This window comes from Lacerta agilis, chromosome 3, assembly GCF_009819535.1.
Source record: "Lacerta agilis isolate rLacAgi1 chromosome 3, rLacAgi1.pri, whole genome shotgun sequence".
NCBI classification, from domain to species: domain Eukaryota; kingdom Metazoa; phylum Chordata; class Lepidosauria; order Squamata; family Lacertidae; genus Lacerta; species Lacerta agilis.
Genome location: NC_046314.1, coordinates 69,569,168 through 69,583,360, shown reverse-complemented (window position 1 = coordinate 69,583,360; position 14,193 = coordinate 69,569,168). Strand labels below are relative to the sequence as shown.

General features: G+C 41.3%; 1 protein-coding gene across 1 annotated transcript; it reads left to right on the top strand.

Annotated features, from left to right (window-relative positions):
* Window positions 1-3,495: 3,495 nt before the first annotated feature.
* Window positions 3,496-13,797, top strand: MPC1 (mitochondrial pyruvate carrier 1). The gene is made up of 5 exons (XM_033144160.1): window positions 3,496-3,828; window positions 9,418-9,421; window positions 10,785-10,881; window positions 11,995-12,127; window positions 12,266-13,797. The coding sequence occupies exons 1-5, from the start codon at window positions 3,761-3,763 to the stop codon at window positions 12,282-12,284; spliced, it is 321 nt and encodes a 106-aa protein (XP_033000051.1). The 5' UTR covers window positions 3,496-3,760; the 3' UTR covers window positions 12,285-13,797.
* Window positions 13,798-14,193: the final 396 nt, after the last annotated feature.

Sequence of the window (14,193 nt, the reverse complement as noted above, 5' to 3'; positions counted from 1 at the left end):
CATGATTCTTTGGGGGATGTGAATGTTCAAGTAGTATAAATGTGCTTTAAATGTATGGGGGCAATATTCAGCTGAATAATTGTGCTAGTGCAAAGATTACTAGTGCAATGGGACTTCCTTCCTCTCTTCCTGCTGTGTGTGCCCCACACTGTCACCAAATTTAGTCCAGATGGTTGAGGGGAATGCCCAGAACAAATTTAGGGGGTGCATAGGGGGAGTAGAGAGGGGACTAATATTCCATCATGTGAGAAATGCTTGTGTTGACAGAACAATTTGCTTAGTGCTACACTGAAGACAAGCCATGCTGTGGATGTGATCCAATTAAGATAAAACAAAACTTGTGGGCTTTAGCTATAACCTTCCTTTGTCGTTTATCTAGGGTTCCTTCTCTCCAGTTCTAGGAGATGATTAAAAAATAAATAATTCCTGGCTATGAAAATGAAATGGGAGGAGGAAGCTCTCCATATATGGAGATGTAAAGGTAAAAACTCTTGACCATTCTGAAAAATCAGAATGGGTGAATTCTCTACCGTGCTGAGTTCTGGGGACTGCAGGAAACTTCAAAACCTAGAATCTGTTCAGAATAAGGTTCTTAGGACCATTATGAGAACACATTTCTCAGAACCAAGACTCTCAGAGCCATAGAAGCCGACTTCAATTCCTCTCTCATTGACTCCAATAATGTAGGAAGATTTCTCCACCAGGCACACTTTTCCTTTCCCCTCTCCTCCTGAATTGGGGATGGTTTTGGTGCTATCTTGTCTTGATCCTGTCCTGATGTAGATGTTTGGTGTGTTTGAATTGCATAGTGGGAGGTTAGTATACCATGTCAGTATACTTCTCGTTATGCCTCACCTATGACCAGGCCTGTGCAAAGCTTGTCTGAGGCCCAGGGTGGGAGCCTTTTTAAAATAGTTATACGTAAACGCAAAACAAAAAGCAGCCAGTCCCTGGTGGGGCCCCCAGCCTGCCTAGCCCTCCAAGAAGTGTACCTGGCTGCCCGCTCTTCCTGTGCACAGGCCTGCCTATGATTTCTACTCCATTTTCAGGGATCTGCAGGGAGAACTTTACTGGGGAAGCCTTTGCACAATGTCTGGAGCAATGTCTGGAGGCACTTCTGCAGGAGTGGTTTCAGCATCAGATAAAGCCTCCACTTCAGAAGACTTCAAGAACTAGTGAATATAATAGGATTGCACTGTCTATGGCGGAAGGATTTTATGGCTGACAGAAGCCCGGGATTGATTCACAGCTTTCTGAAAAACTTGGCAGTTCACAAAGTACTTGAGCAGCTGTCACTTTCCCCTTGATCCCATTTATTTTGGAAAGGACATTAGTGTTTACAGTTTTCAGGTCAGTCCTCCATCCAGCATACTCACTGTTTAATAATCCACCACTTATTGACCAAAATGGCCTTTAGTGTGTGTTTGTCAAGGAACTGGAACAACTGTGATGATAATGAACAAATTAGGTGAAGGGTTATTTGTCTCTTTCACTCATATAGTCAAGAGAAACTGTCCCTGTGGAGCTTGGGTATACTGAGCCCCAAGTGACATTTTGTGTGGAGATGTTCTGGTTCTTCTTTTAAAAGCCCCTGTTAGCAACAAGAAGAATTCAGAACTTCTCTTGAGGAGGAAGAGCTGCAGGGTATAGAGAGATGAAGCAAGCTTAAACTAGTTCATAAAGTGTGCTGTTTATATCCAAAGGTAGCAGGGAAACAGGCATTTTCGTTATCTCTTGCTTCTAACGAAAGATAACGCCAACTATCCAACTTGTTTGCCTGCTTCAGAAGAGGCTAAAAGTCATGTTTAAAGGCAGCATTCCCTTGGTTTAAAATAATCTTTTCTAGATAAAGGCTCTCCTTGCACTTTTGAAATTGAAAGCTTTTAAGAGCCATTCAGTATCTGTTTTAAATATGAAATAGGTAATATTCAGTTAGTCATACTCAGAGTTGACCCATTGTCCATTTATTTCAGTGGGTCTACTCTTGAGTAAGACCTAGCTAGATATATACCGTGTTTTGATTTAAATGTGGAAAACCAGCAGTTCACTTCTACTTTTAAAGAACTGCAGATGATTCTTATGTATCTAGAAGCATGGGGGGGATCCTGGCAACTAAAAAGAGGGTATCTAAAATAATTTATAACATTTGCACCCCCATCTTCAGCAAAACAGAATCCCAGAGTAGCTTACTTACAATCAATTAAATAAGCCCCTGCCCTCAGACTTACAATCTGTCCCCTAGTTATAAAGATGGCATCTTTATCTACTTAAATTGAGTACCTATCTGTGTGTCTAATGAGTTGAGACATAAACTAATGACATAATACCTGTACTACACTGAAGATCTGATGACTGAGGGGCTATAGGATTTGGTGGAAGCACTATTAAGCTTGAAGAATGCTATGTATCGCTGCCATTACAGCTACACTAGTGGAACACTCCAGATACTGTTCCACTGGGAAATATACAAGCTAATACAGTACTGTCAAAACGTACCCTAGTATGCAACATTCTTGCATTTACTTCATTAGAGTCTATAGTTCTTTCACCTTTATTTTCACATTGGTGAAGTTGAAAGATTCCAAGAATTTGGCTTCTGTTTTTGTGGAATGCAGGGGGGACAGTAAGCATAAGTGCATGTACTGCTAATTGGAGCAGAGGTGATGCAAACAATCTATTACAGACCACATAGAGAAGCCAGAAGCAGCAACTGAACATTGCCCTTTCTGCCAAGCTATGTGTCTCAAAACATTCTGGGCTCCCTTGAACTCAATGAAACTCACTTCTGAGTGGGTATGTGTAAGATTGCACTCAAAGCAGAAGTAAGGACTCCCAACTTCTCATATTTATAAAGGATTAATCTGAACTGGTGGTGCATACCTTAAAAACAGACCTTAGGGTTACCACAGTGAGTGCCAGTGGTGCAAATGGGGTAAAAAGTGAGTTATCAATAAAAATAAAGATAATTATTAAAATAATATTGAACACACCGGATCACACTGTCCAGAAATGTAACAGGGAGTGTTGTAATCCTGACCCTAAACTCCATTCTAAAAACAGGCTTATTATCCCCTGGCTGAGAATGCAGTGTCTTCACCCTTTGACAATACTTTTCAGTCTGTCTTGCCCTTGAATTAAGGGGAGGGGACCGCTTCATTCACAACTGATGGCCTCAAGCCCAGGCACAACCGCCATAGTGGAAAGAAAGCCGTATAAGAAACAAAACCGTTGTGGCCTCATCGGCTCCTGCCATTCTTTTTGCCCTTGACAGGCCAACTGAAAACCATGGTGGGGGTGGGGTGGGGATGACTAGCACGCCGTGCCATCGCCCCTCGCCAATAGGAAGCAAGCAGACTCTCGCGCGCGACCAATAGAGGCTCAGAGAAGCCCCGCCCACCATGACGCAAGGGGCATCGCCCGGCCAGGGGGCGGGAGGTGAAAGGCTAATTTGGCTTTAAATGTTGTGGCATTCAGTTCCCGCCCCGCCCCACACCCCACGGCCTCCGGCACTTCTCAGCAAGGGGCCCCTCCCGCGCTTTACGGCACCTCGTTGGAAAGTTAATGAGGAGAAGGGGCGCCGCCGCCGTTTGCGCCAATGGGCAGCCGGGTTGTGATGAAAACGGAGGCGTTACCGTAAAGCAGAAGCCGGTCGTGAAGAGGCGTCTCGCCCTCCGCGCCTGAGGTGCTTGTCATTGGAAGCGGCAGAGGCGACGACGCGGGCGGCTCTTCTTCTGCTCTCCGTCGCTCTTTCGCCTCCGCCATGGCGGCGCTGGCCCGCAAGGCCGCGGACTACCTGCGCAGCAAGGACTTCAGGGACTACCTCATGAGGTGGGCGAGAGGAAGCTGGTCTTTCTCCCTGCGGCCGAACCGACTTTCGCGGAGCCTTCAGGGCGCTGCTCACCCGCTGCCTGGAAGGGGAAGGAGCTGCGGGCGCGTCTCGCATTTGGTGGGGTGGATTCAGACAGCCTGTGTCTCCGCATCAAAGAGGGAACACGGGAGGGAGGGAAGGCTTGGAGTTACGACTGCGAGTCCGTGTGTACTTGGCTCGGGAGAGATGTTCGTTCGTTCGTTCTTTTTTTGCGGTCTGTGTCGTGTCTGCTACCTGGTCTCCTGTCAGGATCTTCGTTGAGTTGCCGTGCGCTCCCATCTCTGGGTGATCGTGCTGTGGTTCAAAATGGGCATCTCTTGATCCGCAGACGGGCGAAATCGGGCCTCCCCTGCGCCCAGGGTGACCCTTGAGGCTCGGGTGGCATTCGGTGTCCTTGGGAACGAGCCCTGCGCGGGGAGTTTGCCGGCTCGCGGTGGAAGCATCCCGCCCGCCCATTCAGGTGAAAGGGCCAAGAGTGCGCTGCTGCTACTGCACCACCCGCATCCGATGCGTCTTTAGGAAGCGAAATGTTGGCTAGGCTGCTGTAGGGAAGGGGCTTCCTTCTCTTAAATATTGCGGGGGTGGGAGTGGGCAACGGGCCCTGCAGTTTCAGCTTCAGTGTTGTAGGAATGACAACTGCACCTGCTGAATATAGTAATGCAGTATTATTATTATTATTATTGTTATTATTATTATTTATTTATACCCCACCCATCTGGCTGGGTTTCCCCAGCCACTCTGGGCAGCTTCCAACAGAACATTAAAATGCAACAATCTACTAAACATTAATAGCCTCTCTAAACAGTAAACCAAAAGATGGGAACCTTTTTGACCAAGTGGACCAGAACTTTTATATAGATATATACCGGTATTCTCCCCACACGCACACAGACTTTGAAAGAGGCAGGTGTCATCCACCTGCCAGTCATCAGATGGCATAATGATGTTTGGTGGGACAACCCATCTGTCAATCACCTATCAGATGGTGGGTTGGGGATGTTCAGTCTTCCTTTCTGCAGCGGAAGTGCCTCTACCTGCCTCATACCTGATGTCCACATATGTTGTCAGCTGTGGGGCAGATGAGTGTGGTTTAAGGAAAACAGCCTGATAGACCAAATGGGGAGATCTGGAGATGATTTGGCCTGTGTCTGAAGATCCTCCTCTGCTGTATATGCTTATCTGGGATTAAATTCTACTGAACATAGTGAGACATACATGGGTGTAGTTAGTGGTAATCCTATTCATCTCTAGTTGCCATTTCTCCCTTTTTAAGGAGAGGCACTGTATTCTGAACCCACCTGTTCTCAAACTGCTCCATAGAATAGGATGCAGGCTACTGCTTTGGGATCCTTTGGGTATCTTAACATGCAGAAGAAGGGGATTGAGCAAGTTTGAGTAATGAAGAAAACCTACAGTACTGTCATTAGACTGGTGGGAAGACACAAAACATTACATGGAGCGAACTGGACTTAAGATCAGAAAATATGTTTAGGATTAACCCAAGGTGACATTGGTTTGTTCTGTGCAAGTGAAATATGCTTAATTGTGGGTGGTGTGCTTTGTTGCTAAATGCTAATATTAAATACAGTATTGATACACTACATGTATAAACATGATGTGATTGCAAAAGAGCTTTATGCTCATTTCCATGATGACCCCAAATCTGTTTTTACTAATGCTGTGCTTATATTACACAAGATAGAAACAGCTTGCAAAATATACAGATCTTTCCCAGTCATTTGACATTGCTGCTTAAGACAGGGATGTAAGAAATCAAGAAGACAAAGCATCTGTTTAATTTTAAAAGATGATGATGCTTTCCTTAAGTTAGGACTCTCTCCTGTTCCTTACTCTCCATTTTTATTCCTGTAGTTGGGGCTGTCTTTGATCTGAGTTGGGTTTGCTTCCCTTCTATCCCCTCCCACTCCAGATTTTTAATTATTCTTCAAATCTCACAGTAGCAATCTGTAATTTTACATTCTCGCCATACAGAAAGTTTAATTGCAGATAACTTATAATTAAATTTCCATGGTTATGCCAGCACAGCTTTACAAATAGGTCTATAAAAGTAATTACAAATACAGCCCACAATTACTTTTGCTAGTAATTGTGTATATGATTCACAAGAAGATGGCAACCAGTTTTTGTAAGGCTACCCTATCTGATCACTGAACTCCAATTCTAACTTTCCATGGGAGATAAGGTTAGTGACTACTTACAAGTCTGTTCTAGCAGTGCCAGCAACAATGGTTAAATTGTCTTATAAAACACGCAACAACAGATAACACGTTTATAAAACAAAGCTGAAAATAAGTGTGCCTACATATGAACATTAACTTCTAGTGGAAGTGAAAAAAGTAACAGGATATGCAAGACAGGCATCAAACATAAACCAAAGGGAGCCATATGATGACAAGAGTTAAGGAATTAGTATAGAGCTTCTTTTTTGTCTGTGTACACATCTGTTTGTAAACGGTAGAGAGGAAATTCTGGTGTAGATATGCCTATACTGATTTCCTTACTAAAGTGAAACTCTCAGTTTAAACTTTGGAAGAAGAAGCAGGTTACAAAGGACTTTTGGGAGTATGTCTTGAAATGCTTGCAATACTACATTTCTGTTCAGCTAATTTCTGTATTCCCCAGGCTTTCAAGTGGTAATGTTTGATAAGAGACATATTATTGCTCCATAAACTGTTGCCAGGCACATCCTGGTCATGCTGTTGAGTGCCTGTGGTGATCAAATTGATTTTAGTGCTGAAAAGGTGGTGTTGATTTAAAATATACTTATTAAATGTTTTTTTAAAAGTCAGAGCCTCTTGAGAGAATGAGCAAGATGACTACAGAACAATGAACTGCCCTTTGCCTTGTCGAGCTATGCAAGATTTACTGCATAAACAAGAACCTAGAATCTTTAGTCACTGAAATTGTTTGGATTTCCTTTTCACATAACCCCAATAGGAGGTAGTGAGCTGATTTCATTGAAGACTTTCAATATGCCCAGCTTATTTTGATGTTCTTGCAGCTGCAAGTGATCTCATGGACAGTGGATTCAATGTGACTGGCAGTGGTAGGATATTTAAAGGCCACCTTATATGCAGCTCTTTTGCAATCCGTATCTGGGATAATATGCATTTTTAAAGGAGAAAACAGTTGATGATCCCTGAGCAAGAAGAAAGGAGATATTTTGATAGTGGGAATTTTTTTAACATTCAGGCACATGTATAGTTTAGGCAAACTAAGTAAGATCCTAGATAATGAAGACCTTCCCATAGGAGCAGTTAGGATCATCATTCTGGGGTAAAGTAGATGAAGTATGTTGACCTGCAAGAGCACAAGGTTGGGGGGGATGACAGAATGAAGACCTTAAATCAGTCATACATGGGATGCTGAGAGAAACTGTTGTGTGGAATAATGAAGTCTTTTAATTGTTTGCAGATACAGGCATAATGGCATATAGTAGCCTGAATTAGGAATGTGCAAGTTAACTACTATCCCATGGCACCTGCTTGGTGTGCCAACTTTAGTCTTTGAAAGATTTGGATTTCATTTAAACAAGTGGGGACCTGCAATAACTCATGGTGCATGGAAGCGACTCTGCAGAGGGAGGGAGGAGAGTGCCTGTCCTTCACAGTGCTTTCTTCTTCTCATATATGTCCTCCAAATTTGTCAAAACAAAATCGAAAATTCTTTCTAGTAGCACCTTAGAGACCAACTGAGTTTGTTCCTGGTATGAGCTTTCGTGTGCATGCACACTTCTTCAGATACTTCTTCAGATATCTGAAGAAGTGTGCATGCACACGAAAGCTCATACCAGGAACAAACTCAGTTGGTCTCTAAGGTGCTACTAGAAAGAATTTTCGATTTTGTTTTGACTATGGCAGACCAACACGGCTACCCACCTGTAACTCCAAATTTGTGAAAGAGAGTAGCATAGTGACCAAAGATGCCTAACCTGGGAAAAGGAGGAATAGAGTTTTTGTATCATCCAAGTAATATTTAAAGTATGCCACCCTAGTTCTGACGTGTTTATATAGGCCTGCATTCTGAATAATAATAATAATTATTATTCTTTTATTTATATCCCACCCTCCCCAGCCAGGGCCGGGCTCAGGGCGGTTAACACCAAATATAAATTACAAAAAAATGTGATTGGGGGGGGGGGAACAGTTAATTAAAATACGGCTTAAGATACAGCTTAAAATGCAGCCTCATTTTAGTAGTAGCCCATAGATCAAGACCAGGGGTCAGCAAACTTACTGCGCCTCGGGCCGGTGTCTCCAGCGCTGATTGCGCGGAGTGCGGAGGATTGCATGCTCATACTCAGAGGAGCACCAGAAATAGCTTGTGTGCATGTGCACAGGCCTCCTCCAAACCAGATGTGCACTGGAAATAACACTTGCGCATGTGCACAAGCTATTTCCGGTGCTCCTCCGACCCAGAAGTGGGCAGCCGCACCGCGCCGGTAAGAGCGGGTGGTGGCAGCAGGCTGTGGGGGTTGCCGCAGGCCGGATAAATGAGTCCCTCGGGCTGTATCTGGCCCGCGGGCCTTAATTTGGAGACCTCTGATCAAGACCATAAAGGGAGGAAACATCAGATATTCACCCGAGCCAGCTATCCATGCTGGTCCTACATGGGCCAGCAAAAAAAGCCAAGGGAAAATTTGTATACCAAATCCTATATAAGGGGTCAGAGTGATTCTAAGCCGAAGGCCAGGCAGAACAGCTCTGTCTTGCAGGCCCTGCAGAAAGATGTCAAATCCCGCAGTGCCCTGGTCTCTTGTGACAGAGCATTCCACCAAGTTGGAGCCAGTGCTGAAAAGGCCCTGGCCCTAGTTGAGACCAGTCTAGGGGTTGAGACCCATCTAACCTCTTTGAGTGCATTTTTCTGTTTTAGTTTGAAAGTTATTTTTTCAGGTGTGAACCTTGGGGCAGTGCTGCATATGCTGCAGCTCCTTCTAACCTGAGATTCAGCCCTTCTTTCAGTCTTCACACTGTGTCACAAGACTCTGCTATTTTTTATGGTCCTTTTTCTTTCTCTTCTGTTGCCTTACCTTAAAGCTAAATGGTTATGTTAGACAAAGTCAACTCACAGTATCAATATTTTTATTACTCTTTTCCCCTTTGCAGATCAGGAGGAAAGCATTTATTTTGAAAATGGGGGCACCATGTCCAGTACCATTGTTAAAATAACAATATACTGTTAATACATCCCAGTCATGCATGTAATGCCTCTAAATAAACTTATTGTCTCTATTCATAAAGTTGGATATCTCAAATAATGCAATAACCTATAGAAAATGTCATGTTGAATATATTTTGTAGATAAAATTAGTTATGGCTCCTTATTTCCAAAGACATGAGAATATAAAACACATTTTAGTAATTTGTTGCTAAATGAGCACATTAAAGTACTTTGACTTATTTGTGAAGAACTGTATGTGGCATCTCTCATATACGTACTAAATTTTATTTCCTGAAAACTAACAACTATGTATTTTCTCTTTCATGTACCCATTAAATGATGAAACATTATGGCTTCTCATAACACAGTACGGTAAGGCACCATCTCTGCTTTCTTTCAGCCAATTGTAATTGTGCTGCTCTTGCTTAGTTAAGACCAAGCCTGCACAGTTGATGTGCTGTTCCTCTCTGTAGATGGATTAGATAAAATATTATTTCTTCTGCTCCATTAGTATCATGCCCACATTCAAATAGCTACCCTGAGATCTCAATAAACTTACCGGTTTACCGGTATCACTTCATACTAGTGTAGACAGGATTGTTGTTCAGCCATTCTCTTCTGGAGATATACCGGTAAACTGCTCCTTGAAATTGTATATGACATTTGGTGTGTCTGCCTCACACTGCCCAAAAAGGAGAGGGGTGCATTTAGTACAAGTACTTCATTTAAAAGGATGAATGCTATTCATTGATTAAGTCAGTATTGTTCAGCTATGACTCTTTCCAGTACATATACAGGTATCAACTGTTTAATAATGCAACGAGGAGTTGCAGCTAGCTGAAGGGGTCGCTGCACTCTGAAGTATGTTCAAGGCAATTGTGCTGTTGTGCCTCTCCTCTGATGGCTACAAAATTAGTTTGTGACTCTCCCAACAAAATAGCAGTGTGTAGGAGCATTTGTTATTTCAGGAAACTATTGAACTGATCTTTGTAGCCAGCAATGCTATACAATTAAACTCCACATTGAAGCAAAAAGGGTCCCAGAGCCTTTGGTAATTCTTCTCCCCCGCCCCCCAAAATCAGGCTTTATTAATAATTATTAGTAAATCCAAGTGAGTGCCAAATTAATCCAACTCTTATGCAGCTTTTAAGGATGGTGTTTTCTTACACAGAAAATTCTTGTTGCTTACCTCTTACATTAGAAATACTAATTCAGCTGGTATCCCAGTAATATGGTATTTGATAATTCCTGAATATCCTATTAAGTAGTCTTAATATATATGTATGTTCAGATAAATACATTTCCCCTTAAAAAAACACCTTAGTGACAGGAATCATGATGTGAATTTTGAAGCTTTTTGAGAAGGCTGAAAGTATACATTTCTTCTTTCTGTTCTAAACCTTTGGGAATCCACTAGACTTGAGAAATGACTTTTAGGTAAAAAAAAATCTACCGGTAATTACATAGAATGCTTGCTTTGTATTAATTGGACTGTCAGTGTAAGGTTATTTCATACATTCTTCTGTTCTCCTATTGGAGAGTAAATGTACTATGCTAAACATTTTATTTGACTTAATACACTGGGAGAGAAGATGACAGACACTTTTACCAACCCATTCTTAGTGTGTAAGAAAAAAGATGGCTCCTGTTCAGCATTACATCTTGAAATTCTGGTTTAAAAATATGAAGAAGCAGGGGGATAAAGCATCCTTTCCTCTTATTATCTCCATTATAGCACTTCTGGGGGCCAGTAGCCAACTGGGGACTCCCTATTGCTGCTATTAATGACATGAAGAAATCACCAGAGATCATCAGTGGCCGAATGACCTTTGGTAAGTAGTAAAATGTTTGATCTAGGGATGAAACTAATATTAAAGTGCCAGCTAACTTGCTTAGATGTGTAACTTGCATTTATTGCTATTTCTTGAAGAGATACATTTAATAGTATTTATTGAACAGTTCCACACCTGGTAATGCTGAATAGCAAAATACTGATCAAACAGAATAATTTAACTGAGGTTGTGCAGGCCGAAGAAATCTCTTTTGATTCCTAGCTGATTTTCCAAACTACTGTATCTGACAGGAGTTGGATTCTTGCAGTCATTTAAAGAACTTGGAGGGGCTGCTAGTTGACATAGATATAGTCCTGCTGAAAGAGGCTGTGAGGCTTATAAATATGTGACAGTATCCTTGGGGTTGCCTATCACTATTTGCACATGGCAGCAACTCTGAAGTGCAGACACTGTGTAGCTATTTTGTGTATTTCTTGGGAATTACTAAATTAAACAATGTGTATATTCTGCAGCCTTCAAAAGACTAAAAGCAGTTAATATTTAACTGCTTCCACAAGGGGGTTCCTTATTACAATACTCATAGCTTTTTTAAAATGCCAAAAAGACACTTTCTTTCAGATGATGAGTAGGTGCAACAAACCCAAAACAGTTCCATGCCTGGCAATGCTGAATAACAAACTACTGACCAAAGAGAAGAACTGGATTGAGATTGCGCAGGCCTATGGAATCTCTTTGATTTGTAGCTCATTTTCTGAACTACTGTATGTGACAGGAGTGGGATTCTTGCAGTCATTTAAAGAACTTGGTTAGTCCCAAGAGAAATGGAGCCAAAATAGGCCCACTGAGAAAAAGAGGGAGATAATCACAGTATGCTCAGGGGAACCCTGAGGTTTGTAGAAGTACAATTTTTAGGCAGCAAAAATAATAATAATCCCAAAACAGCCTAATGATTACTTAGCATCCTCAGTAGTAAAAGCATCTGCTCCAGTAGTAATTGTAAAATGATGTAATACATATATCTAATTATCATCAGTGTGAAGTGAGGTTCACTTGGAATGTAATTAAAATAGTAATTGCAGAAATTGGAGGGAACTGCCTAGTCAGAGTTCCAGAATACAGTACTCTAAAGTCTTGTTAATTTTACTTTTACAGCCCTCTGCTGTTACTCGTTGACTTTCATGCGGTTTGCATACAAAGTGCAGCCAAGAAACTGGTTGCTGTTTGCTTGTCACTTTACCAATGAAGGCGCACAACTTATCCAAGGCGGACGATTAATCAAATTCAAGTGAGTACACTTTTAAAAAATTGTTGTAACAATTAATGAGATAAACTAAGCAGTCTTTTATCTCATACTTGTTTTCTTCATAAGCCTTGTTGGGTGGAGACTTCCTTGAATCAACTTTTTTTTTTCTCTTCTTCACAGCCTGGAAAAGAAGAACTGAGTGCCTGCTTAACAGGGGGAAATGGAAAAGGTGCTCCACAGATTACAATCAATGAATGTTTTTGCCATCCACAGTTGCTGTGTCTAATATTTTTGCATCACCATTTCATTAAAATTCATGGCAACGTTCAATGTCATCCCATCCCTGAATTTTGTAGCCTACCTTTTAAAAAGAACCACCCAGCAGTTTGAAACATTGCATCAAACATCTTGCCTTACAGATACTGCATTTTTATATTTATTTATTTATGAAATTGTTCAGCATACACATATAACAACTTTTCAGGAGGATAAGAATTGTTCGCAAGCTGCAACAAACAAAATTGTGCATTTTGATTTTAAGAATTTAACAATGGATATTTAGCAGCCTGGCACACATGTACTGAAGAATGGTGGTTCTGTCTCCTTAAGTGCATTGTAGTTGCCATAAAATAGAGCTTGTGTTCAGAAGCACCCATTCCTGACGTGTTTTTATAATTAAATTGTATTATCAGGCTCTCCTATCAGCAGTACGATGTTGACTGAAAAAGAGTAGTTGCTGACTTACAGCTGACTGATTTGAATGTTGTATCTGTGCTCTCCCATATATTCAGGTCTTAACTCCATCCCCCCCCCAATAAATAAACTGAAGGGGGAGACAGAAGTTCCTTACAGTTTATGGGCTGATTCAGGCAAAATCTGAGAGTGGCACAGGCTACATGTAGGTGGAAAGTAGAATTATTATAGGATTATCTGTCCTGCCTCAGACCTGCTAGACATCCACACTGCAGAAGTAATGTTTGCATGGAGCCTGAATTGCAAATTCCAGCATTTTAGGTCTGAAATGTGGGGTAATTTCTTGGGTCTTATGTAGGTTGACAACCATATTGTTTGGACCTATGTACCAGAGGAGTTTCACATGTGGATTATTTGTAAATATTACACATCCAGTGCTTGGATATCCTGTTGTCTGTGGTCCAGTTTGCCTAGTGAACAAAATGTCTGTACTTCTACATCTCAATTGTATGTAGACTGCACCCCTAAGAGCTGAAGTGTCCCACTTGTTGCAAGTATGCTGAATGTTGTGGATAGTCAAGTTGTGTCTGTATCCTAATTCCATCTTAATTGTCCCATGAAGCTGTTACTAGAAACTTTTAAATGTTATTTAATACAAAACGTAAGTACAGACTTAAATGAAGGCTTTTAGAGTGTTGAAGGATACTCTGGTATGCCAGAATTATAAATTTCAGCACAATGTTCTAGTTACTTCCTCCTATAGCACTTATGACTTTTATCAACAATTGTAAAGTACCATGTACTGAGGACATTGAACAGTTTTCTTTTTAGTTCAACAACTTTGGGGGCAGTAAACTTTCTCAGCAGGTGAAGGAGTTACAATATGAAATTAATTAAACTAATGGCAATAAACTGTTTTGAGAAAATTTTGTACTAACCTTTTTCAGCTATGTTAATAAAAATGGTACTGTACCTGCATTATTGGATTGAACGAAACAAGCTACCATTTATGAAAAATCTATGAAGGATGGAACTTCTTGTGTGTGAGGTCTATTTCTGTTGTGAAGACCTCCAAGCTAATATTAATACATACGTTGGTAAAAGCATATAGGTAGTTTCTCTACTTTTCTACTGACTTGCTAATGTGGAAGTGGGCTGTATTGATCTATAGATTGGTGTAAGGATATAAGGAATCCATGGGAAGAAGGTGCAAAAACAATCCTTTGACCACTAATAGTGCTAAAGTTGTGATTTTCTATGTTTTAGTAGCTACTTCCTTTGTAACTGGGAAGAACAGGTCCCTAAATATAAATGAATAGCAGATTATTCAAATTATTTTCATGGATTAGGACTTCAGATTCCTTAAGTGATATAGCTGCCCAAACCTTACCTTGTTGCTACTTCCATATTTTCCA